Here is a 26,485-nt window from a genome sequence, read left to right as displayed (position 1 = left end):
TTGGGGTATTGCCAGCTGTATACCAGCTGTATATATATGAGGAACAAGGTCATATCCAGGATTAATAGTCGCCTAACCTTCATATGCATTTCAAAACCAAATAGTTTCTGCATGAATCAGAGACGTATTAAAACAACGGATATGGTTTATTCGTAAACATTAAGTTTAGGCAAATTCAGATATTGTCATAGAGCCAGTGGTCAACAAATCAACATGTAATACGACATTTTCAAGCGAAGCATCATTTGAACATAATAAAACTAGAAGTGCAAGAAATGTGTCACCCGATCTAAATAATTTCAGCACACTTTTGATATATTTTTTTGGTGCTTGCTCGTCTTGCCCCAAGGGTGTGACTATATCGCCCCATATGGTAAATATAGGCATCATAAAAAAACTCTGAAACTAGTTTATAATATACTGAAATGTCATTAATCAATAGTTATTGATACTTATGTCAAAGACAGGTCATCATACAGGTTTCATGGACAAATCAGCAGAATTCGAAGGAGTTTTACTATTTTACTACCGCGTGTACTCGGATTCTGATGTCTTTCCCGCAAATGGGACCTTTATGAGGTCTTGTTGTGTAGGGGTCTATCTAAAGAGTAGGAAGGTTCGAGTCCCTCCAAGACACATAGAGTCTTTTTCGCAAATTTCATATCAATTTGTCCATTTTGAAACATGTGCTGTGCATATGCATAGCCAAGATATTTAACAAAAAAATGTCTGTCTGTATCTGTGTGTGTGCGTGTGCGAAAAACCGCAAAACATCAGTCAACTATTCTTATAGTAATCCTTAACCGATTTTCTCGCGATCGGCTATTGCGTTCAAAAGTTATAAAGAAAATGGTGTATCGAACCATGTAAGGTTGGTTGGTTGATTTGTTACATAGCCGTAAGGTTGGCAATTATTTTTAGTACCTATCATAACTAAGGCAAAACCAAAAGATTGAATTGAGAAGTTTTTCTTTTGATTTTTTTGGCGTAAAACCTCTGCGTCCATTAAGTTGAACTTTTTGTGGTATACCCCTGATTACTATTCGCATATTGTATGTTGATGACCATTTATCAAGTAAACACCTAAAACGGAAAGGAAAAGCGGGCATCGAGCGGCTACCTTCTACCAAAGCTGTGGCACCACCAACGAGCTGGGAACCGACTTCATAGTGCTGGGAAACATGAGCCAACGCGTGATTGGGTGGCAGCCAATCAATGCAAGGATGTGCAAGCTGAGGATAAAAGGCCGTTTTTTCAACTATAGCATCATCAACGTGCACTGCCCGCACGATGGGATACCTGACGACGAGAAAGAGCGTTCTATGCACTAATACCAATAGCAAGAGAGTTCGTGGGGCAGTACCAGGCGGGATTTATGGGTGAATGCTCTACCACAGACCAGGTGTTCGCCATACGTCAGGCATTGCAGAAATGCCGCGAATACAACGTGCCCACTAGAGTGGGGCGTCATGGTCATTTTTTCAAATCAATGGTTTTTCGAAGCCATTCTGGGTCCTGAACAACTGTGCAGAATTTGGGACCGATTGGTTGCTTCCTCGCTTTCCGCATCGCGTTTGAAGTTTGTATGGAAATTAGTATGAGATAACGTATATTTTTGCATTTCTACTACTAGAGGTTTCAGTTCATCGTAAACCAAGTGGCACATTGCGTTAAAGTATAACCCAAAGGATGCCGAAAAACTTTGCTGAAGAAGGAACGTTGCTGGAACGTCCACGAAAAAAGTTATAACGCTTCGATGATTGAGTGTTCAAACCATATGCAAAAAATCGTTTATTCTGCCAGCACTGCCGAACTACGTAGACCAATAGTTTAACTGAGTGTTATTTTAAAATAATTGATCTTATAGGGCTTTAGAGCTAATGGGAGCTATCCGGAATCATTTCACAAAGAAAAAAATCCGATAAGAAGGAAGATGGGTTTTACCCTACGATATCCATAGGTCGTCCGGTAGTGCTGGCAGAAACATTGATTTCTTGCATATGGTTTGAACAATTAATTTTCGAAACGTAATAACATTTTTTGTAGACCTTCCAGCTACGTACCTCCTTCGGCAAAGTTTTTCGTACCTCCTTCGGCAAAGTTTTACATGCTAACGTATTGAGTCACGTGATTGATGATAAATTGAAGCCGCTAATAGCAAAAATGTAAAAAAGTACGTTTTCCCATACTAATCTGCATGTAAATTTAAAACGCGATGCGGCATGCGAGGTTGCAACCAATCGAGCCCATATTTTGCACAGTGGATTGGGGTCCCAAAACGATTCAGAAAAACCTTGATCTCACTTGATCGGACGAAGTTTGAGTTTTTCCATACAACTGCGCCCCACTCTAGTGCCCACACATCATCTATTTATCGACTTGGTCTATTCAACATCGCTTTGGTGGGAGTAATATGAAGGGCAGGGATTGACCCGAGTGGTACGATTTTCACGAAGTCCGTCCAGTTATTTGGTTTCGCTGACAACATTGATATCATGGCACGTAACTTAGAGAGGATGGAGGAAGCCTACATCAGCCACAGTGAACCACGAGTTGCATCAGCTGTTGGAAGAACCATCCATCGTTCACACCGCGCAAATCGGAAGACAGCGGTGGGCCGGGCACGTAGCCAGAATGTCGGACGGTAATCCGGTGAAAATGGTTCTCGACAATGATCCGACGAGAACAAGAAGGCGAGGTGCACAGCGGGCAGGATGGATCATTCAGGTGGAGGACGATTTGCGGACCCTCCGCAGACTGCGTGGTTGGCGAAGTGCAGCCATGGACCGAGCTGGATGGAGAAAACTTTTATGTATTGCACAGGCCACTCCGGACTTAGTCTGGTAATAAATAAAATAAATAAATAAATCTACACTTTTTTAATAATTGGGTAAGCATGCCCTGAGCCATGATGAGACTCTCTGAACCAATGGCCTTAGGGTCGGCACGCTCACCTCAAGCTACTCGCGGGCAGAGAACTCTCGCAATCAATATGCAGGGAAAACCACAGAACTTCACTTTGCGTAAATTTTTCGCTTCCTTAATGAAATCCGATTGAGCTGAAATTTCGCATAGGGACTATTTTCGAGGAGAACAAGTCCTGTTCCTCAGTCACATGACAGATCGTAGCAGCCATCGTATGCAAGAGACACATTCGCAGTCAGTCAATTCCTCCTTCATCATGAGATGAGTCGCGTGTGCAAGCCATGTAAACATGATGGGTGATTCATATGTGCGATGTTGAATTGCACAGGGATGTTTTAATCAGCTCGCATATTAAGTCATTTCCGCTTCATACTCACGATTCTGGATTCCATTCAAGAAAACTTGAGGAACTACCAAATCCATCATCTTCTCTGGTTATGGTTATAGCGTTATAGAAATAGTTTTGACTGCTATGGTTTGTAATACTAATTGCGAGTACGAACATCTGTAAACATGAAGTTGTGCAATTAATTGCATATTATTCGCCAACTCGGCAGTAGGAAAAGCATTTTTTGTTAAACATCTTGGCTGTGCATATGGACAGCACATGTTTCGAAATGGACAAATTGATATGAAATTTGCGAAAAAGAATCTACGTGTCTTGGAGGGACTCGAACCCTCAACCTCTTACTCTTAAAGGTCACGTTTGCGGAAAAGCCATCAGAATCCGAGTACCAACCTCCACCGCGATTAGCTCTTTTTTGCAAAATGAATATCTTTCGAATACTTGATTTGTCCAATCTAGAGAGTAGGAGGTTGAGTTCGAGTCCCTCCGAGACACGTGGATTCTTTTTCCCAAATTTCATATCAATTTGCCCATTTCGAAACATGTGCCAAGCCAAGATATTTAACAAAAAAAAAAGAAGTTGTAGTTTAAAATCATACAGAAAGAGTAATATTTTATTAAGTCTCCAGTAGCCTTGAAAGCAGGCCTAGGATTGCCATTCCGGAGATGGTTCGATTTTCGTTCCGGTCTAGGATGTTTTCGGGTTGGAAACTTTCTCGACACCCTGGCCATAGAAAATCCATTGTACTGGTCACACAAGATACACACTCATGCAATGGCGGGCGTAGAAAAGCGTTCAATTAATAACTGACGAAATGTTAATAGAATACTAAGTTGAAAAGCCGACCAAGTTCCGCTCGGTGTTTGATGCATTTCAGAAGAAAACGCTCCGAAAATTGTGCCAACAAAAATTTTGCGCGTATTCCATCAGCTTAAGTTCCAGATCGCGCGAATTTAGCGCGGATTTCATTTTAGTCGGCGCGGAAAATATTTCGGGATCCCCGTAGCAACCCTGTAATTATGCACGATTTCCTGACACAATGAGGTGGTTGTTCATGTAACGAACTTCGACTTCAACGTGTCGATCTTGATCACTAGTCCGACCCGCTTGGTCCCGCTCTTCAGCTCGTAGATTTTCTCCATCTTCTCAGTTACAGCGTCGTTAGACCAGACGTTTCGCAGAACGTTTGGTGCGTTTGCGTGTCTGGGGTTGATCAACTACCAGGAAAGCTACTTGAACACGATGGTACTGGCTAGACAGCTCATATCATTTCATTTATTAAATTTACATCTAAACAGATAACACAGAATCAACAATTTTACTACTACATAGAACGGTTTGAGGTAACATATCATCATCGTCGGTTGCGGCCAAAGTTCGCCAAATCGTTTTGTACTTGGTCCGCCCACCTGCACTCCAGGTACAAGAAGCTGACGGGTTGGAAGCGAACACCATCTATGCAGGATTGCTGTCCGGCATTCTTGCAACATGTTCTACCTATTTAGCTACTGGATAGTGTGGGTTCGCTATGTGGTGAGCTGGAAGGACTAGACTGAGCATTACCAGCATGTATATCTGCCTGAATAGATTATTTTCATGTTTGTTTGTAAGAGGATGTAATAAACTTTTATTACATCACAAACATTGTCAGGACGAACGGCAGACAGTTGATCCTGCCTGTGGAGAAACATGGAAATAAGAAAGCAAAGAGAACGAACGATTGCTATCCTTTTTCGAATAATAAAACTAGTCTTAGCAGACCTTCGACTGTACTGGAACTAGGTGCTTAGTCGTAGGCCATTTTCGTTCTTCAGTTGGCGGTGGGCGCTGAAATTCTCAATAGTCGGTTTGATCTCTTCCTCCTGGCCAACCTTAGCGTTTAAATATCCTGTAACGATCTTGACGTCGTGGCTTGGGCAGCTGTCGTATTCATGTTCCAGCTGCGCGTAGAATGCGTCCTTATCATAATTTGTGCTTCCGGAGTGTGGGTTGTGGACGTTGATTATGCTACAGTTGGAGAACCGGCCTTTAATCCTCAACCTGCACAATCTCTTATTGATAGGCCACCACCCGATCATGCGTCTCTGCATATTTTGCCCATCACTATGAAAGCTGTTTCTGATTATCTACAAAACGCTGATTAGACCGGTAGTCCTCTACGGACACGAGACCTGAACAATGCTCGTGGAGGACCAAAGCGCACTTGGAGTTTTCGAGGTACATGGAGGAGGTGAATGAACTACAAGTTGCATCAGCTGCTGGGAGAACAATCCATCGTTCACACCGCTAATATCAGACAATAACCCGGTGAAAATTATTCCCGATAGCGACCGACGAGCACAAGAAGGCGAGGTGAGCAGCAAAGTAAGGAGGATCGAACAGGTAGATGACAATTTGCTGACCCTTCGTAGATTGTGTGGTTGGCGACGTTCAGCCATGGCCCGAGCCGAATGGAGACGGCTTTTATGTACTGCACAGGCCATCACTACCTTAGTCTGAATAAATAATAGCCTAGAGATAAGAATTTAGTGAAAAGACCAAGATAAACCACATGGTAGGGGTGAGGGCGATAATAAAATCGTGGCTTCTGGGTGACCCCAAACAATATACTCAGAAGACAAGTGAAAAGTTCCGTCGTGCTGGGGTGGAAATTGATCACATAGCTGCGAGGCGGCGATGTCCCAGTGGGAGATGTAATGCCAATGCAGAAGAAGAAGTTGTCTGAATAGACCGCCTCGCCAAATGTTTTGTCATTTAGGAAGTACTTACCTCCGGTTCCATTTCAGTCAGTAGTCTCCATACAGGAACACCCCGAATCTTGCCCCACAAATCCCACAAAGCGTTGATAATCGCTGCCACTGCGAGATGGGTAACACCTTTTTCAGGACCAATCTGAAATTCAGCGAAGCCTTATTGAAAGTAATGAAAATATTAAGCAATAAAATCATCTCACCCATCTCAGCTGTGAATCGCTCGTTATTTCGCGCCAAAATTTCGCGAAATCCGCATAAATGCTCACCGTAGTGCGGTTCTCAACGAATCGCTTCATCGCCTTGACAGCCATAAGGACGATATCCGTCCCGCGACCTGCAAATAAATGTTCAAACGTGATAATAAAGGCAATCACCAAATGAACGAAAATTGCAAACCTTACCCAAAGTGAAAGTCAATCCATATCCTCGTGTCCCTTCTGCGGTGTGAATCGTCACGTACACGCACGAATAATCCGGATCCGTGTGCTTTTGGCGACGTGGTGGCATGGAAAATCAAACGGAATGAAATTAATAATCATCAGTTACGCACGTTGTCTTATTTTGTAAAAACTGAATTAAAATTTAAATACATTTGGTGTTATTTCACATATGTACCTACTCAAAAATGCCAGTGATTGGAAATGTAAAACAAATGTCATGGAATGGCCTGTGGAATGGCTATTACCAAATTTATTAATAATTAGGTATTAAATATTGGAAAGTTCAAAGACTATTGGAAAGTTCAGCGCTCACCGCCTGACGAACGAAAACGGCCTACGACTAATTGATTTCGCCGCCTCCAAGAAAAGGGCCATTCGCAGCACCTACTTCCAACACAGCCTCCCGTATCGGTACACCTGGAGATCACCACTGCAGACAGAATCACAAATCGACCACGTTCTGATTGATGGACGGCACTTCTCCGACATTATCGACGTCAGGACATATCGTGGCGCTAACATCGACTCTGACCACTATCTGGTGATGGTTAAACTGCGCCCAAAACTATCCGTCATCAACAATGTTCGGTACCGACGACCGCCGCGGTACGACCTAGAGCGATTGAAGCAACCTGATGTCGCCACTGCATACGCGCAGCATCTCGAGGCAGCGTTGCCGGAAGAGGGTGAGCTCGATGGGCCCCTCTTGAGGACTGCTGGAATACAGTCAAAGCAGCCATTAACGACGCAGCGGAGAACAACGTCGGGTATATGGGACGAAGTCGACGGAACGATTGGTTCGACGAAGAGTGCAGACAGATTCTGGAGGAGAAGGACGCAGTGCGGGCGGTCGCGCTGCAGCAAGGTACCCGACAGAACGTGGAACGTTATAGACGGAAGCGGAGACAGCAGACCCGCCTTTTTCAGGAGAAGAAACGCCGCCTGGAAGAAGCGGAGTGCGAGGAGATGGAACAGCTGTGCCGTTCTCAAGAAACACGCAAGTTCTACCAGAAGCTCAACGCATCCCGCAAAGGCTTCGTGCCGCGAGCCGAAATGTGCCGGGATAAGGATGGGAGCATCTTGACGGACGAACGTGTGGTGATCGAAAGGTGGAAGCAGCACTACGAGGAACATCTGAATGGCGCTGAGAGTACAGGCAGTGAAAGTCAAGGCAGCGGAGGAGATGACTACGTCAGTTCAGCGGACGATGGAAGCCAACCAGCCCCACCTTGAGGGAAGTTAAGGATGCCATTCAACAGCTAAAGACCAACAAAGCCGCTGGTAAGGATGGTATCGGAGCTGAGCTCATCAAGATGGGCCCGGAAAAGCTGGCCACTTGCCTGCACAAACTGATAGTCAGAATCTTGGAAACCGAACAGCTACCGGAGGAGTGGAAGGAAGGGGTTATATGCCCCATCTACAAGAAAGGCGACAAACTGGAGTGTGAGAACTTTCGAGCGATCACCATCCTTAATGCCGCCTACAAAGTGATATCCCAGATCATCTTCCGTCGTCTGTCACCATTAGTGAACGAGTTCGTGGGAAGTTATCAAGCCGGCTTCGTTGACGGCCGCTCGACATACGGACCAGATCTTTACTGTACGGCAAATCCTTCAAAAATGCCGTGAATACCAGGTTCCAACGCACCATCTGTTCGTTGATTTCAAGGCGGCATACGACAGTCTAGACCGCGTAGAGCTATGGAAAATTATGGACGAGAACAGCTTCCCTGGGAAGCTTACCAGACTGATCAAAGCAACGGTGGATGGTGTGCAAAACTGTGTGAAGATTTCGGGCGAACACTCCAGTTCGTTCGAATCGCGCCGGGGACTAAGACAAGGTGATGGACTTTCGTGCCTGTTGTTCAACATTGCGCTAGAAGGTGTTATGCGGAGAGCCGGGTGTAACAGCCGGGGTACGATTTTCAACAGATCCAGTCAATTTATTTGCTTCGCGGATGACATGGACATTGTCGGCCGAACATTTGCAAAGGTGGCAGAACTGTACACCCGCCTGAAACGTGAAGCAACAAAAGTTGGACTGGTGGTGAATGCGTCAAAGACAAAGTACATGCTTGTGGGCGGAACCGAGCGCGACAGGGCCCGCCTGGGAAGCAGTGTTACGATAGACGGGGATACCTTCGAGGTGGTCGAGGAATTCGTCTACCTCGGATCCTTGCTAACGGCTGACAACAACGTTAGTCGTGAAATACGAAGGCACATCATCTGTGGAAGTCGGGCCTACTACGGGCTCCAGAAGAAACTGCGGTCGAAAAAGATTCGCCACCGCACCAAATGTGTCATGTACAAGACGTTAATAAGACCGGTTGTCCTCTACGGACATGAAACATGGACAATGCTCGAGGAGGACTTGCAAGCACTCGGAGTATTCGAGAGACGGGTGCTTAGGACCATCTTTGGCGGTGTGCAAGAAGACGGTGTGTGGCGGCGAAGAATGAACCATGAGCTCGCCCAACTCTACGGCCAACCCAGTATCCAGAAGGTAGCTAAAGCCGGAAGGGTACGATGGGCAGGACATGTTGCTAGAATGCCGGACAGCAACCCTGCAAAGATGGTGTTCGCTTCCGATCCGGCAGGTACGAGACGGCGTGGAGCGCAGCGAGCGAGATGGGCAGACCAGGTGCAGAACGACTTGGCGAGCGTGGGGCGTATCCGAGGATGGAGAGATGCGGCCTCGAACCGTGCATTGTGGCGTCAAATTGTTGATTCAGTGTTATCTGTTTAGATGTTAACTAAATAAATGAAATGAATGAATAAATATTTATTTAAAATAAGTGCAGAGTGTTCCCTGTATCGAAAATCATAAAAAGCTTTAAAAAAATGGCACTTTTCAAAAGTTATTAACAATTCAGATGTTTTGATTGACATGTAATGCTTATAAAGAATTCTAAACCGTTGTCAGACAGATCATTGTTCTAAATACAAAGTGTGAGGCAGGAGAACGAAATTTAAAAAAATGTCACGGAATGTCATGTGATTTGACACTAAAAGTTTTAGGATCCTTTAGGTAAATAACTTGTGAAAAAATTAACAAAATAGTCCCATGATATCGAAATGTGAGTATACTATCTTGATACTTTTGCCTATTCTACAATCTTATTCTATATATATAACAAAGTTGGTATATATATATACAAAATTTGTACGACCGCGCATCACACAGGAATATACAGGCCAATTTTTGCTAATTTATATTCGTTTTCTTCGTCTTTTTACGAGGAAAAACGTTATGATGAAATTGGAATGCTTTGAAAATCAAAATTCAATCTTTTCGATGAAATAGTTTTTCGTACAATTTGCATGGAATTTTAAAATTTTAATCATCTATATATATTAAACAAAGTTATGAAAAAAATGAGAGATCATTCTGAAGAACGGATTTGTTTTCTAGATAAATTATGCACGTAAAAAATTGTATCAGAAAATTTACCAATTTTTGGCGAGACAAAGTTCGCCGGGTCAGCTAGTTTTATTACTTACTCCCAGCTCCTCATTCAAATATTCTTAATTGATAGCCGGATTGATAGAACGTCATCCAAAGGAAGTTTCTCTTCTATGTAATATAAAAATCTTAAAAGCGCGTTAAATTCATACCATCGCATCCGATCCGTGAGCCCCGAGTGAAGTTGGCCAGCGAATGTCTTTTGCGTCCAGGGTTGTAATGTTTAAGCATGGATCATTTGCAGATGAAGGCAGTTTGCCAGTTTCCTTAGAATGCGACATCTTGTGGGTCAATTGTGATAACTCGGCTGTTCGTAAAGAGGGATAATTTTTCAATTTCTACTAAAAATCTTTAGTCTGAGAAATAGACACTTACTAGAAACTCCTACTTCTTCAGAAAGAAAAGACAACAAGTTTACTATCCAGTGTTGGACGAGGTGCGTCTATTTATATTACTCAGAGAGGATCCGTTGATTAGTGTGTTGAAGCTATTTGATACGGCAATGTTTGAATGCCCATAATGTGATTCAAAGATCATCTCTCACTTCCACACGTTAACCGATGCAACAAGCTGCTTGTGCGACCGACTAACCGTCATGCAGCTAAAGAGAACACACGCTTCTAAAATAGAGGAAGCTGGGATAAGATGGACATTACACAACCATTAAATGATTTACGTGCCATAAAGTGATAGAATTGTCTCTTTGTTTTAAGCCTTTCATTTTTTTTTCTGCCTGTAATTTTGCTCAACTCATCTTTATAGTTTGTTGCATTTTGGTTCTAAAAATGTTTTATATTGTGAAGCCACCCAGAATGTAATGCTTTCTAAGTGTCTATTATTTATTTAATTAGAATCTCGTTTTCAGAGCAACAATAAATTACAATAAGGTAGTTTCCAACTAGCAATAATCGCACCTCGGTTGTACCCAGGCTATTGACATCATGTTGTTTAGCCCATCGCCAGATTGTAGCCAGGATGTCCCGGGGTATTATTTTTTTTTCATACTGCGGTTTAATGATGACAGAGGGCTATGTCTATTGATGATGATGACACTGCGATATTGATACGATATATCGAGTATCGATATTTCCGCTCCGATTTTCCGATATTTTGTATCGATTTTTTGATGTCCGATATTTGACCGTTTCGATCTTTTGACGGTGTTATAGGATTTCGATATTTTCTTTTCACTTAGAGTTACAGATGTTGCGATAAAAGACTCTGTAGAAATATGAAACGTAGAACTTATTTTTAACCTTGGTGTTTTTTTTTGCTCATCTGTTTAATTTGTAAAGCATATCGATAAATCGATGTTTCAGCTCCGATATTTTATGGCATCGATTCTTCGCTGCTCAAAACATCGATCCAGCAATATCGATGAGCTTCTGACAGATACTTCTGCCAGCAGCTGCAGCTCTCTTTATTCCAAACAACAGGTAGGGTAACTGAACCCAAGTCTTGGTCATGTTCCTAATTTGACTAGTTTCTCGCATAACTCTAATAGTAAAGCAATGTTTGAGGGTTTTATTAGCTTTAACAGGAGATAATATCTCCTTTATCTTTCTTCGCTTTTAAAACTGATCGATATTTTTTGGAAAACATGCAGGTTGGCCAAATTAGGCACTAAGGCGGCCAAAACCGGTACACTTCCCCTATGTACAACCACGTACAACCAACAATAAAAAATATTCCTTAATCTGCCCAAGAGCAGCCACAACTAACCGGCGCCTGCTTCCTACTCATTTTCTGTCGACATCAAAGTGTAACACACTATCCGATATTCAACTTCTTAATGTGCACGCCTCTCAACACTCTTCGCTCCTCCTAAAAAAATGGTATAATACGTTGTCCGTATAAATGGCCCTCCATCCGTTTATACAGTAATCTCTGTTGACCCCCTCCTGCATGTACGGCACATAGTTCCTCCTGGACTCCTGCTATAACGAATACTTTTGGAGGAAGACAGCGTACATTGACAGGAATACAGCGAAGTCACGCACACTTTTATTTATTTGGAGAAGTCAATATTAAACAAGAGGGCTATACAATCAGCAATAACAATATTCCTTAATGTACCCAAGAACAACTATAATCAACCAGCAGCGCTTACTTCCTACCCATCTTCTGTCGACACCGACGTGTCCCACACTATCTGATATTCCTACAGACTCGACTTTGTCACGTCCCGAATTGGTTTTCAACCCGATATTGTCATGCGTGCTCTGATTTTAATACATAGTATTGGGAATAAAGTTTACAGCTTTGCACCTGCGAACAGTATCAATTGATTTTCACAAAATTTCCATATCTGTATGTTTGCTTATTACTAGAAATACTAGAATAAGAGATCAGCGAAGACGCCATCTTGTTTCCAATCGAACCGTCAATAGCGGTTCCAATTCGACTTGTTTACATTTTGCATCCATAAGAAGCAAGCAAAAAGTTCAAGTGCTGCTAGTATTATTTCCACGAAATGCATTTGCATACGTTGCCATTTCGACAGTTTTTCACTCCGCCGGTCTCTGGTTGTAGTGTTGCTACTTATTACGAATCCTTCCAAGATGTCTGTCACACTGATAGCTATTGTAAGTCTGTATGCCAAGGCCATTTACCGCTTATACATTTTACCTTCCAAACCATAAAGAGATGAGAACATGATTTTGAGCTTTTAGTGGACTGCCCATGTTATTTTTTGTGGATTTTGACTTTTTACCATAGAGCAGTCTATTTTGATGTATACTTTTAGAAAACTCTAGCAGATTTCGAACTTTGTTCGGAAAATCATTGAAAACAACATCAAGTCTGTTTGTCCCATTGCTTAACTTCTACGCATAATTGTCTTTCGGGGATTTAATTCATTATTATGGCGTATTCTGTTATTTTATGGAGCAACACTCATTGAAATATTATTTTCTGTTTAGATCTTCCAATCTTAGGTGCCCGCCAGAGTAAACGCGACGTGCGATGCGACGCGACACGACTCACGTAAAAGAATAACAATCATTATCAACAGGCTGTCAAATTGCACTGTCGCGTCGCGTCGCATCGCACGTCGCGTCTACTCTGGCTTCGCCCTTAGCCTGTTCTGTACAACACTCATTTTAAGGTCACTCCTGACGGAATCCAAGTTTCAAAGTGCTCACGTTTTCGGGGGCACACCACTCGATACGGAGGCGGTGCACAACTGTCATTTTTGTTGATTTAGTTTTGCTGCGTCGCAGCATGCGTGAAAAAAAAAGATAGTTGTGCGTTTCTTCCGTATCGAGTGGTGTGCCCCCGAAAACGCGAGCACTTTGAAACTTAGATTCCGTCAGGAGTGACCTTAAGCGACATAATCACTTCAACCGCGTGGATGGTTCACTTCCATAGATAAAGCATGGAGAGACATGTGTCAATCGAAGTAGTCATCACGAAATCATGTAGTGAGCGGGACTGATATGCGTCAGAGTCTATTCTATAGAGTTGCGCAAAGAGGATCTTCTTACACTTATTCTGAATGATGCTCTTGTTATTCTGTTGGCAACTTTCATTTTTGTTCAACCCTTCAAGTCACTTGACGGGAGTGTTCGCTTCTAATGCTTTTTAATTCGATAACCAAATCATCCACAGAATGCGAACACATGAGCATCTTGTTGCTACTTTATTGGGGAATGTATTGAAGTTTTTTGAAGCTGTTTCTAGATCAAATCTAATACATTTCAATTCATATAATTTTATTCGCCATAATAAACAATAGGCGATAACAATACTTCCGCCTCACCAACAAGCATTTGTTTACTTTGGTCGATAGGTAGACGGTTTGACAGTTCAATAGGTAGATTTGGTTTGGCTTCCCTCTTTGCGCAACTCTATATAAAATAGACTCTGATATGCGTAGGAACCACCAAAGAAATGCTGTATTTCTCGGCATAACTGTCCCACTAAAATATTTCATGATCATGGTCTCAAATTCTGTTTGTGGGTGAGAAATAAGAATGATTTCGATGAAATTAAGTCTTCTGAATGGTCCTGTGATGTAATAATCTTTCATTCCGGTTATACGTCAGCAATGAAAATTAGGGTTCAATTTAAAAAGCCATTTTCTCATTTGTCATTTTTTGAATTTGGTATAAGCATGCGTAGAACGGGAATGGAATGCCTGGAATGTCGATTTTTAAAATAGTTGGCAATGCTGATCTCAAATAAATGAAAGAATCCAAACCTACTAAAGCAATAAAAAGAGACGACATATTTGACGGGAAAGGTAAATTGCATCAGCTGTTGGGATAACCATCCGTCGGCGTCGTTCATACTGCGAACAACAGACGACAGCGGTGGTCTGAGCACGTAGCCAGAATGTCTGACAATAATCCATAGTGAAAAAGGTTTGCGAGCGAGATGAACGGGCTATTAAGAAGACCCTTCGTAGACTGCGCGGTTGGCGACGTACAGTTATGAACTAAGAAGAATAGAAATATCGTTTATGTTCTGCACTTGCCACTTTGATAATAATAAACATGTCGACTTATGTTAAATTTAGATTAGGCAAGTGAGTTGATTAACTCAATTGAACAGAATTGATTTAGACCGTCCAAACATTATCGAACGTGGAAAGTTCAAAATACCCCATCATTCCATAAACATTTGATTTATAGAAGCTAAATGTGCAACGGCAACTGTGTATGTGTCTTCTTATCGTGGTCTCGTTATCAGCTCCATTAAGATAGGTTTGTTTTGGGTGGCTAGGGTTGGTGTGAGAAAGAATAAAGCTTCCAGTATACATTTTTGTCACATCGTGATGTAATATGTGTGTTTATACTCAGCCAGAGTGGTATTTATGCCGAATGTAAAATAAACCCGGATTAATCCACCTAGCAGTGGTGGTACCTTTCTTGTGAATGAATCACGTCACGCGCTTTGAGCGATTCGACACGCTTACCCGCTGTATTTGCGGGAAAGGGTTTTTACTGTATGCTTTCTATATCGCATAATTCAAAACGATAGTAAAACCATAATTTTAAACGGTTTACGATCCACGTGGTACCATAATTATAAAGGTACTGTACCATAATGGCACTGGTTTGATACCTTTTTAACCGAAGTGAGGTTTTTGTAGACCGGGCTGTATGAGCAATGGTTTGTTAAGAATGTTCACCAAAAGGAAACGCGATTTTTGGAGGAAAGATTTTATCAATATTATATTGCTTATGGTTTGTAGACTTAATAGCTCTCGTTGATTAGTATTTGTAATAGTTTTATCATAAATTTGTCTTGTTCGAAGAACTTAGTGTTAATTGTTACGACATATATTATATCCACGTTATATTTGTAACTGTACGAAGAAGGTAAATGATTATGAGGGTTGTGCTCCGATGAAGAAAATGCGATTGTTGTCATGAATAAACATGGTTATAAATCAAGTGTCTTAGACATGATTAACTCTGGGCCGTATGAAGAGCCTAAATACAAGAAAGGTTGATCGCGAGAACCCCGGAACAGATTCAGTTTCAACTGATTAGTTGCCTTATCAATTGCACGTAACTTTAGTATCGATGGTTTTCCTATCATCTAGGCATGATGTCATGAACGCAGTTAGATCACCTCCCTGTATACTATAGGGACACGACCGAGTTTGTAAACCAGCATATGATCGACAGGAAAAGGGCGAATCAAATGTGACGTCCAGTAATTTTCGAGATTTCAAGCACATCCCCTGGAGCAAGACTTTTTCGTATGTTAAATATAGGCTATGAAATATATGTATATATATATATATATATACATATAAAGACATCCAGGAAGGATGATGAAGAAGCAGAGTGAGGCCAACCATGCTACACGAAGTGAAACAGGCTGTTCGATAGCTAGGCCGCAGGGAAGGACGGCGAATAGAATAAAGGAGGGGGAAGAATGACTTGATGGCCTCATGACGCTAGATGGGTCCAAATCGATCAATCTGGTGAGCCATCCATTTCGTTCGTGACGTTAGATGCATTGAAGCAAGGTGATATGCTCTTCAATCTGTTATTCAACATAGCTCTTGAAGGTACAAATCGAAGACCTGACGTTCAAGAAAAGAAACCATCATCAACAAGTCTTACATGCTCCTTGGTTTTGCGGATGACATCAGCCAATTCGATGTCATTTAGGCGCTCCGTGGTTATAGACTGCCACGGATTGGTTAATGGTCAATCCCACCTACCAGAATTACCGTGGATAATCAAAATTCGGACACACTCAAACTTCGGACGCTTGTATTCGTATGGGAAATTTTGTGAAATATTTCATCGAAATGTTTCGTCAAGCTGGAACGGAAGGACTAATAGTTTTTGCTTGTTTTAGTATAGTTACATTTTAATAAGACATGTTAATACAATGCGACGAAATGATTAAAGGACAGTCTGAGCTGTGCAGCGAGAATTGTTTTCAATAATTCTTCCCGGTACTGTGTAATCAGGTGTCCGAAGTTTGAATCTTTGTGTCCGAAATATGAATCCAACCCCGCCGGTGTCCGAGGTTTGAATCAAACAGAAGCCGAACATTTTCATAAATTGCAAACATTCTTTGCAATATTCTGCACGTATTAAATACGTAGTTCAAAGATGAATACTGTACTCAGTGATTGCAATGGTGATTTAAACGGTGTGATTTAAAATGCGAGTTAACAGGATGTTTGTATATCAGAAAGTGCTTAAGCGTCCGAAGTTTGAGTTTGCACGGTACAAAGAGAAGCAGTTGCTGTGATAGAATACATCATTACCGCACACCAGCTACGACCGGGATGGGGTCGGACAAGACCACGTTGTGTGGCCTCGTACTATACCTAGATGAGGCTGATGATTTTCTTAGGGACCCTCTTGCGTCGCAGCGTGCCCACATGTTCTGGTGATTTAAACAGTAGAAAGGTTTTTCAGCGTCAATGAAAACCAAATAAAGGGACTCATTGAATTCGTTGACCTGCCTCATAATGATACTGAGCGTAACGATATGGTCCACACATGATCTTCCGGCCTGCATCGATCTTGAGCACTTTGCTTTGAAACTTGAAAACGGTACACAGCAACATAATGTCACGCCAGTTTTTGAGCATCTTCACTAAGATACACCCAATCGACCAGAAAATTTGTATAGTCCCAGATATTACGGAATAAAAGATGCAATAGTTGTGCAAATGTCATGGGGTCAGCTTTAAGTATCTCGAATGATACATAATCGAACCAGCGTTTCAGAAGGTCAGTTGGGCCGGTCAGTAGCTGACGAGTCGCATCTTTCACAGGAATTGTGGCATTCATATTCGCCCCGCTACCTTACACCTCGGGAAAATTTTCCGCCGGATTTTGGTCCCCGTACATTTTAAATGGAGCCGGGATATTGATTTTCAAAATTCCCGAGGTGTGAGGCTACCTTAAGGACGAAATTTACGGAATCCAATTTTGTCTAATCTCGTGTTTTCAAGGGCACTGTTATCATTATTGAAGCAACGCAACGAGCAGCTGTCATCTTTTTATTCTGCGCATGCTACGCAGCAAAGCCAAAATAAGAAGATTACAGTTATTCGTTGTTTGTTTATCTAGATTGGTGCCTCTGAAAACGCGAGGTATAATTTATTTGACTTCTTGACAGTTTCACCTTAAGCATCGTGATATTTCCCAGAGGAGGCGAATTTCCCCGGTTGTTGCGGCATTCTCTAATCTCTCCTGCTTCGACGTGAGACTGCAATCACGCTCGCTTGTCACGTCGACATTAGCGAGTACCATTGACGAGGAAGATCTCTGGTTACTTTGGTTTTTGTTCGCCCTATAGCGGCTCCTCTATCTCTATCTATCCTCTTCTTTCAGATCTCATCAGTGAACGGATGTTTAGTCTGGGTACACAGTACTCCCAGATTATTCTTACTGATGGCGAGGAAGACGTTCTTGTTGCCAGTCCACTGGCCTTCCACGCTGCCACCTTCAAGAATATTTGCAGCACAAGTCTGCAGTACTTCAAGAAAGAACCGTCTGTAGTGTACAAATGAGTTTGATTAAAAATATGTTTTAAAAAAATAATTAACTTAGGAGACAAAGGCATCAGAGTAGTTAAAGCCAAATTATTTATGATAATAAATTCAGTCTTAAGTGATATTTGAGCACGGCAAGTCAAGTGTCTTTCAATAGCTCCAAATGGAGCTGAACAATTCGGATGCCTCCGAAGATGGCGTCAGTATATCCGCCGATTGGAGGGGTTCCGGTGACGAGGCTCCCGTCGAGTTCAGCGTTCTCCCATCGGTAGATTCTCCATCCAACTTCCGGCGTGGATCATTCAAATCAGGTTCCGCTCCTGTTCCGCAATACCGTGCCAAGCTCCGACGGTATGCGACTGACGAATCTAGCTGGAGGATCGAGGAAGATTCGAGCCACTACAATGGCGCAAATGCTCCCAAAACGTGAGTAAAGTGATTTTAAAAAAAAAAATAGTCAAGATTGCTTGTAATGTCGGTTTGTTGGACGAATTTGAATCTTGGTAGTGCAGTTCTCTCAGTACTGAAATTGTGTTTTTTTTTAAAGAAATACTGAATTTGAGTTAATTTTGAAGTGTGTTCTCACAGTACAAGAGTTGTGTTAGTTTGTTGAGGAAATTCAAAATATGCACGAAAGTATCTGATGTTTTCGGTGAAACCAAATGGAAAATTTTCAGTTGATTTTTCATCGATCGGTATTGTTATTTTCTATCAACGTATCCATGAGCAACACACTTATAGAAACCAACAAAGTTGACGCGTACAGGATAGTGGATCATGAAGAAAAGTGATTTCTGTTTTCCAAAAAAAAAAGAATTGTTGAAAATGACGGTTTACCGAGATAGATTTGAATCGTTTAGGTGTGATATTTGAATTTTCCAATCAATTTGCCTAAATTTAAAAAACAGTGTGATAGTGGGTTATGGTGTTATTTAAAAATGTGCATGAAATAATTTAATATTTTCAATGAAACAGATCGAAAATTTTCAGTTGATTTTATATATGCATCGATATTGTTATTTCCAATCAACATATTTCTTAGCAACGCGCTTGTACCCAGCATAGGTGTCGCGTACCTGAAAATGAATCATGGAAATGTTTCAGAGATGTGGATGTTTTCTATTAATTTTCATGGTATCACTGTCGTCATTCAGTTGTTATTTTCGAAAGCCAGAATTGATTTATGGATGAGTTATTAGACTTCTGGATGTGCACAATTATTGAGAAGAAGCGAATGATTCATGAGAGATTAATGACAACGTAAATGATCTTACTAAGTGTCAAGCGACTATTTGGGAGGTGCATGTGGAGTGTATGATCTCATGCAGTCCCAAGCTGCAAAAAAAAACAATCGCATTCTGGGAGGTGCATAGAAAAATCAGTCGCTATCGAACTCTGGGAGGTTCATAGTGGAGTTAACAATCGTAGAAGGTCTCAAACTGTAGAGCTATCGCACTCTGGGAGGTGCATGGCGAATAAAAACTACTTTGAAACAAAAAGACCACATTTGTTTTTTCATTACTATTTAGATGAAGCGATTGAACCTTGAGAGGCTGATGACGACATAAGTGGTCTAACATTACTGAGTGGTTGGACTATCGCACTCTGGGAGGTGCATAGCAAAAAAAGACTTAGCACTATTGAACTCTGGGAGGTTCATGGTGAAGTAAATGTTTCAAAGCAGCCCAAGCTACAGAACTATCGCACTCAGGGAGGTGCATAGCATAAGAGAAAACTTACTATCGAACTCTGGGAGGTTCATGGTGTAGTAAACGATTGTTAACAGTCTCAAGGTATAAAGCTATCGCACTTTGGGAGGTGCATAGTAAGAGACAATTCACTATCGTGCTCTGGGAGGTACATAGTGAAGTTACTTGTCCTTCATATTCTCGAGCAAAAGTACTTTAGTACTTTGCGAGGTGCAAATCTGATATGATCCACAGAATAAAATAATGAAAAATAAACAGCGCGTAAAACTTTACATGCACAAATTTACGCTATTATACGCTGAAATGGTCCTCTTCTTAACAAGATTGATTACAACTTGTATACAATATTGCTGATTCACGTCAAATACTGTATACATTTAGGCTATAACCCGTGAGGAATTACGCTAATAATGGCGTTCCATTTATGTGCATGATTTTTAGTGTAAATTTCAGTGGATTTTTCTATCTGTGTCGTTATCGAATCGAATTTTTTTTTTCAAAAAGCTATGATACAGTTACTTTGAGTTGTGATACGAAAAATATTTAGAGAGAGACTAGACCTAAGATACTTGTTCGTACTGATTGCGGTCCCTCTATATTCAAATCTTTTGAAATAAATTTGTTTGTTCTTCTGCTATACTAAAATTGGTATCTAATTTTTATTTCTTAATAGAGCTCAAAAGAAATCAATAAAACAGCGAATGAAGTTATTAAAAAAAGCATTGAAAGAACAGACAAAAATAAGTGCGACTTTAGCAGAAAAACTTAAAATGTCCTCAGAAACGAGGCAGCGTTCTCAATGTGCAACGGTTTCCAATACTGACGATTTCCGCGATGTCATGAATTCTACTTCTAATGAAATGCCAAATACAAGACATAATAGTGTTTCGAATGAATCTTCATTACTCAGTTGCATGAATAACTTTTCAATCGCATCCCTCAATGTTCCGGAATGTAAATCCCCTGACGGAGATGAAGAGATTGACAGAAAAACGTTTGAGAAATGGAAAGACATGCTAGAAGCTTCTATACAACTAGTTGGAGTTTCAGATGCATCAACCAAAATTAGAATTTTCAAAATCAAGGCAGGTTTTAAGCTACTTGATTGCCTTGATGGTACAGTATCTGCCCATGATTTTCCAAACCCAGTGACGCATCCATATTCCAATGCTATGGCAAGATTAACAAGTTTGTTCAGCTCACGTGACTACTGTCTAATGCAACGTCAGAAGCTACGATCAATTACTCAAAACGCAGATGAAACGGATTTGAAATTTGTCAAACGGGTGATTGCGGCTGCTAAGCTATGTAACTTCGGGGAAGAACAATTACTGGAAAATGTAGTATTTATAATACAATCGTCTGCGGTAAACATTAAAGTTCGGGAAGCGAGCCGTAAGGTGCTCAGAAAAGGAGGCAACCTAACATCACTTCTTGATAAGATACAAGCATGTGAAATGGAGAAGTTAAACGAAGAAATGTACAGGAAAAACCACAGGAAAACAAACAACGCAGAAGTAGCGGCAGTATCGTATTCTCATAAAACTGAAACCGGCTCTCAAGTGAAAGGATATGGAAGTAGCTATCACAGGTATTTTTTTTTCTCTTTTGTTATATATCCGATAAACCTAAATTTCACAAGTTAATAATTCACGCAACATTATAGTCGACCGTTTATTCGGAAATGGGATTTGTCGCAACAAAAAGGGCAACATTTCCGTCAAAGTGTTAAATACGAAAACCGAAATCCTTGCACAAGATGTACAAGTACTCGTCATTTGACTTCAGAATGTCATGCCATTGACAAAATTTGCAGAAAATGCCATCGCAAAGGTCATTTGGAGCGTGCATGTGGCATTATACCAGCATCGACACACAACATAATGAAAAGGAAAAATGATGACCAACAGCAGGGGCCTCCACCCAAAGTTCGTCAAATTGCAGCGGTCTCCCAAACAGACTTGCATGTCGATGAACCAGTTGTAAGTAGTGAGGATTCATACTGAGCTAATTGAAATCTGTTATCCTACACTATATATATAATTTGCTAATCATGTTATTCAAATATAAAATATAATAAATATGGAATGTATTATTAGATGATTGGGAGTTAAGGTTTTAACCTTTGCATTATAACACAACTAACACAATTCTATGATGTGAGGATAGCAAGGTTTTGTTATAAATTAACGAAATCAATGTTTTAAGTGATCCTTTTGATTTTTCAGGAAGCAAATCATGCAATCAATATTTCCAAAAAAGATTGAAATTGTGTCATTGTTGGTTATATCGCCAATTGTGCTATATCATTTTTGATCGATTCGGGGGCAGAAGTTAATACAATTGATTCAAATACGTTCAATCTCTTAAAAAATGCAACGTGTCATCCAGATCTCTTTACTGTATAACAGAAGGATCAGATAAAAATCTCAAAGGATATGCTACTTCAAGAAACATCAATGTTCTAGCCACATTTGTTGCGGAGTTGGTAGTTTCTGAAGATCGCCCTACATTTTTTGAAAAATTCTACGTCATTGCCGACGCTATACCGTTACTGGGAAGAAATACTGCAATTCGCTATAGTGTTCTTCAAGTGGGTTTGAACGTCCCCATTTTAAATTCACCTAACGCTTTGTGCCGCGACAAGTTGTTTGCAGGAGAAATTTGCAATGTTTCAGAAGAATTTCCCAAATTCAATGTACCACCGGTAGTTCTTGCATATGACAGAACTAAACCTCCCAGCAGAAATATCTACACCAGTATTCCGCCTGCATTCAAAGATGAAACAAATCGTCGTTTGCAAGATCTTTTGTTATCGGGAATTATCAAAGAAGTTACTGAAGAAATGGATAAATCCTTTTGTTCATCTTTGCTGGTCGTACCAAAAGGCAAAAATGACATCAGATTCAAGGATGTTAACGATCATTCAGTAATTTGCGTTCGATCATTTAGTAGTTTGTCAATAACACATTCTAGAAGCTGAATATCAAATCATGTTGTATGGTGGACTTCTAGTGCACAGGTTTTTCTACAACTTTGCCTAATGGTTCGTTATTAGAATTCAACTAATAACGGAGTTAGAGCGCTAGTTGCAGTAACTTAAACTAAATGATTGGAATTTTGTTATCATTTAGTCTAAGTTACTGAAACTATAGCTATAACTCCGTTACTAGTGGAATTCAAACAACGAACCATTAGGCAGAGTTGTAGAAAAACCTTCGCACTAGAAGTCCACCATACAACATATTTTGAAATTCAGCTTCTGGAATGTGTTATGAACAAACTACTAAATGATCGAACGCAAATTACTGAATGATCGTTAACACCCTTGATCAGATTAGTCGTAGATTTACGAGGACCAAACAAATGCATTATTAGAACACCTTTTCGCATGCCGACTTTGGAAGACATAGTTTCTAAATTAAATGGTGCAATGTGGTTTTCTAGCATTGATCTTACCAACGCTTTCTTCCACGTTGTGTTAGACCCCAGTTCCAGGCATTTGACGATTTTTTTTGCCGGGGAATCAACATACAGATTTATGCGACTACCATTGGGTTTGTGTAATGCGCCGGATATTTTTCAAGAAATACTGCAAACGGTCGTGTTAGCTGACAGCGAAGGCGTGGTAAATTATTTAGACGATGTTCTTATATTTGGTAACACGAAGGAAGAACATGATGCGAACTTAAAGGCAGTATTGGACAAGTTACATCAACATGGAGTAAAACTAAATGAGAAAAAATGCGTTTTTAGACAGCAGTCCGTGAAGTTCATAGGTTTTATGATAACTAAAGATGGTTTGAGTTTAGATGAAGAGAAACTGAAAGCGATACGTGAATTCAGACGTCCAGAATCTCAACAAGAGGTAAAAAGTTTTCTAGGACTCATGAATTTCACAGAGCGCTTCATCTTCAAAAGAGCGGAAAAGACATACAAACTGAGATTGCTTGCTAAATCGGACAAATTTTACTGGACAAAGGATGAAGATGACGAGTTCAATTTTTTGAAATACGAAGCGCTTAAATCAATTCAGAAGCTGGGATATTTCGACTATACAAGGATAGAACAGAATTATATGTAGATGCTTCTCCAATAGGTCTTGGAGCTGTGCTAGTACAGTTTAACGAAAATGGAACACCCCGTATAATATCTTGTGCTTCCAAATCCCTAACATCAACGGAAACAAAGTATCCACACACGCAAAAGGAAGCCTTAGCCATAGTTCGGGGAATCGAGCGTTTCAGATTCTATTTATTGGGAATTTCTTTCGTTGTTCGAACTGACTCTGAAGCAAATGAATTCATTTTTGGAAGCGCTTTCCGAACCGGCAAAAGAGCTTTGTCTCGCGCAGAAGGTTGGGCGTTACGATTGCAATCATACGACTTCACTGTGAAATATATTCCAGGTCACCTCAATGTTGCTGACGCATTGTCTAGGCTGATCGCAGGATCAAAAATTGATGAATCTTTCGATGAGGACAACGATAAGCATTTACTTTACGTTCTAGATGCTGGATCAATGAATATTACATGGAGTGATATTGATCTTGCTTCAGAATGTGATGAAGAGCTCGAGATCGTTAGGCTGGCACTTAAATCCAGTAAATGGCCTCCGAATCTAGGTCGCTACGAAGCTCATGCTAAAAATCTCCGAAATTTGGGTCCCCGGGTTTTTAAAGAAGACAAAGTAATACTTCCTAAAAGACTTCGCGATAAGGCTTTAAAAACAGCACATCAGGGTCATATTGGTTGTGCTGCAATGAAGAGAATAATACGCGACTACTTTTGGTGGCCTGGGCTGAGCCATGACGTGGAAGAGTTCGTAAAAAAGTGTGAAACATGTTTGATTATTTCAAGAAGAAATCCGCCAATACCATTGTCTAGTAGAGAGTTGCCAGATGGACCATGGGAAATAATTCAAAATGATTTCCTGTCAGTTCCTAAATGTGGCTCGGGAGAATTTCTTGTGGCTGTAGACACTTATTCAAGATATATCTCTGTCATTGAAATAAAATGCATTGACGCCAAGAACACGAACCTAGCACTGAATCGGATATTTTTCACTTGGGGCCTACCGTTAATAATGCAAAGTGACTATGGGCCACCATTTCAAAGTTACGAGTTTGTCAATCACTGGGAGGCTAAAGGGGTCAAGGTCAAAAAATCCATACCTCTAAGTCCGCAATCGAATGGTGTAGTGGAAAGACAAAATCAAGGTATCATAAAGGCTATAACAGGAGCAATGCAAGATGAGACGAATTGGAAGCAGGCGTTGAATATCTATGTGCATACACATAATACCATGAAACCACATTCCCGTCTCGGTATTACACCGTTCGAACTACTTGTCGGATGGAAATATAGGGGTACATTCGTGAGCCTTTGGGTGCCTCCGAAACAGATCGACCGTGATGCCGTTCGAGATAAAGATGCAGAAGCAAAACTAGTCAGCAAAAAGTATGCAGATCTCCATAGGGGAGCGAAAGAATCTAATATAACAATTGGCGACAGGGTGTTATTGGCCACTAAAAGGCATTGCAAGACTGACCCAACATTTTCAAAGGAGAAATACACGATTATTGCGAGAGATGGCGCCAAGGTTATTATTCAAAGCGATAGAGGTGTGCAAATTACAAGAAATATTCAGGATGTTAAAAGTATATCAAATTTTGAAGTAAGTCGTATCTTTTCTTAAATTTTGTTTGCTGTCTCTTTTTACTCAATTTATATTTTATTCTTTCGTATATTACTTGTTCACTATTTATCTTATTAACGCAGTTGGAGTCACAAGAATCCTTGGAAGCATCAAGCAAGGAAGATCGAGCACTCATGTTTGGATCAGACAATGAGCAACTGATGGACAGTAACCCTGTGGAACATAACTAACAGCAGGACATAAACATTTCCAGACCTAGAAGAAATATTCAGAAACCCAGTAGATTTAAAACTATGTTCATGTATCATGTATATCAATAATCAGTAGGGGTAGTAAAGAATGTAGTGTACAAATGAGTTTGATTAAAAATATGTTTTAAAAAAATAATTAACTTAGGAGACACAGGCATCAGAGTAGTTAAAGCCAAATTATTTATGATAATAAATTCAGTCTTAAGTGATATTTGAGCACGGCAAGTCAAGTGTCTTTCAATAGCTCCAAATGGAGCTGAACAATTCGGATGCCTCCGAAGATGGCGTCAGTATATCCGCCGATTGGAGGGGTTCTGGTGACGAGGCTCCCGTCGAGTTCAGCGTTCTCCCATCGGTAGATTCTCCATCCAACTTCCGGCGTGGATCATTCAAATCAGGTTCCGCTCCTGTTCCGCAACACCGTGCCAAGCTCCGACGGTATGCGACTGACGAATCTAGCTGGAGGATCGAGGAAGATTCGAGCCACTACACCGTCGTCGAAGTCCATCCCATTTTGACTGCGTACTGGTCCTTGTACAAAAATGTAATCGTCCCCCTTTGTAACCAGTATGAAACCGGTCGACAAAAAAATCATTTATCGTTTTCAAGAACCAAGTGTTGTGTCCAGTCTTGCGTAGCGATTTCTGTGCGTGACGCATTTCTTACGTTAGCACAATTCACAAAAATGAGCATGATAGAAAAACTGTTGAAATTATTAACACAACATGATATCAACTCGTTATTCTCTTTTACTTGAGATTAGTTAAAAAAATACAACTACAACTATCACAATTATATCCCAAGCCAGTTGTGGGGATGCAGAGGTATAGTCGCACTCTAGCAGCAACGGGCGTCAAGGTCCTGTTTCTTCTATGACCGTCGTTATTGACTGAAAATGCATGAATTCCGAACCGATTATAGCTTCAAAGAATTTCTTTCTTTTATTACTAAAAAATAGTCAT

The 26,485-nt window shown here is 40.8% G+C and overlaps 3 protein-coding genes across 6 annotated transcripts in view; 2 read left to right on the top strand and 1 right to left on the bottom strand.

Moving 5' to 3' along the window:
• Nucleotides 1-10,457, bottom strand: part of LOC134218547 (mitochondrial enolase superfamily member 1-like) — a 44,247-nt gene extending 33,790 nt beyond the window's left edge. For all 3 annotated transcript variants that reach the window (XM_062697679.1, XM_062697680.1, XM_062697681.1), the window contains exons 1-5: nt 10,303-10,457; nt 10,080-10,234; nt 6,427-6,511; nt 6,226-6,359; nt 6,042-6,164 (exon numbers count right to left, since the gene is read on the bottom strand). In XM_062697679.1, the coding sequence (XP_062553663.1) occupies nt 6,042-6,164; nt 6,226-6,359; nt 6,427-6,511; nt 10,080-10,208 (471 nt within the window). In that variant the 5' untranslated portion in view covers nt 10,209-10,234; nt 10,303-10,457. The remainder of the gene's footprint in view (nt 1-6,041; nt 6,165-6,225; nt 6,360-6,426; nt 6,512-10,079; nt 10,235-10,302) is intronic.
• A 7,565-nt stretch (nt 10,458-18,022) lies between these two features.
• On the top strand, nt 18,023-21,960 carry LOC134214360 (uncharacterized). Its single transcript, XM_062693753.1, has 4 exons — nt 18,023-18,331; nt 20,288-21,205; nt 21,281-21,596; nt 21,843-21,960. Exons 1-4 carry the CDS (start codon nt 18,069-18,071, stop codon nt 21,879-21,881), a joined length of 1,536 nt encoding a protein of 511 aa, XP_062549737.1. The 5' UTR covers nt 18,023-18,068; the 3' UTR covers nt 21,882-21,960.
• A 2,860-nt stretch (nt 21,961-24,820) lies between these two features.
• LOC134214359 (uncharacterized) lies at nt 24,821-25,743 on the top strand. Of its 2 annotated transcripts, none has more exons than XM_062693752.1 (2): nt 24,821-25,215; nt 25,395-25,743. In XM_062693752.1, exons 1-2 carry the CDS (start codon nt 24,859-24,861, stop codon nt 25,500-25,502), a joined length of 465 nt encoding a protein of 154 aa, XP_062549736.1. In that variant the 5' UTR covers nt 24,821-24,858; the 3' UTR covers nt 25,503-25,743. The 2 variants fall into 2 exon arrangements, with proteins under 2 accessions (XP_062549736.1, XP_062549734.1); XM_062693750.1 differs by having other exon boundaries at nt 24,821-25,290.
• Nucleotides 25,744-26,485: the final 742 nt, after the last annotated feature.

Source organism: Armigeres subalbatus, chromosome 2, assembly GCF_024139115.2.
Source record: "Armigeres subalbatus isolate Guangzhou_Male chromosome 2, GZ_Asu_2, whole genome shotgun sequence".
In the NCBI taxonomy this organism is placed as follows: Eukaryota; Metazoa; Arthropoda; class Insecta; order Diptera; family Culicidae; genus Armigeres; species Armigeres subalbatus.
The sequence above is the reverse complement of the archived record's forward strand: the minus strand, read 5'-3'. Positions and strand labels throughout refer to the sequence as shown.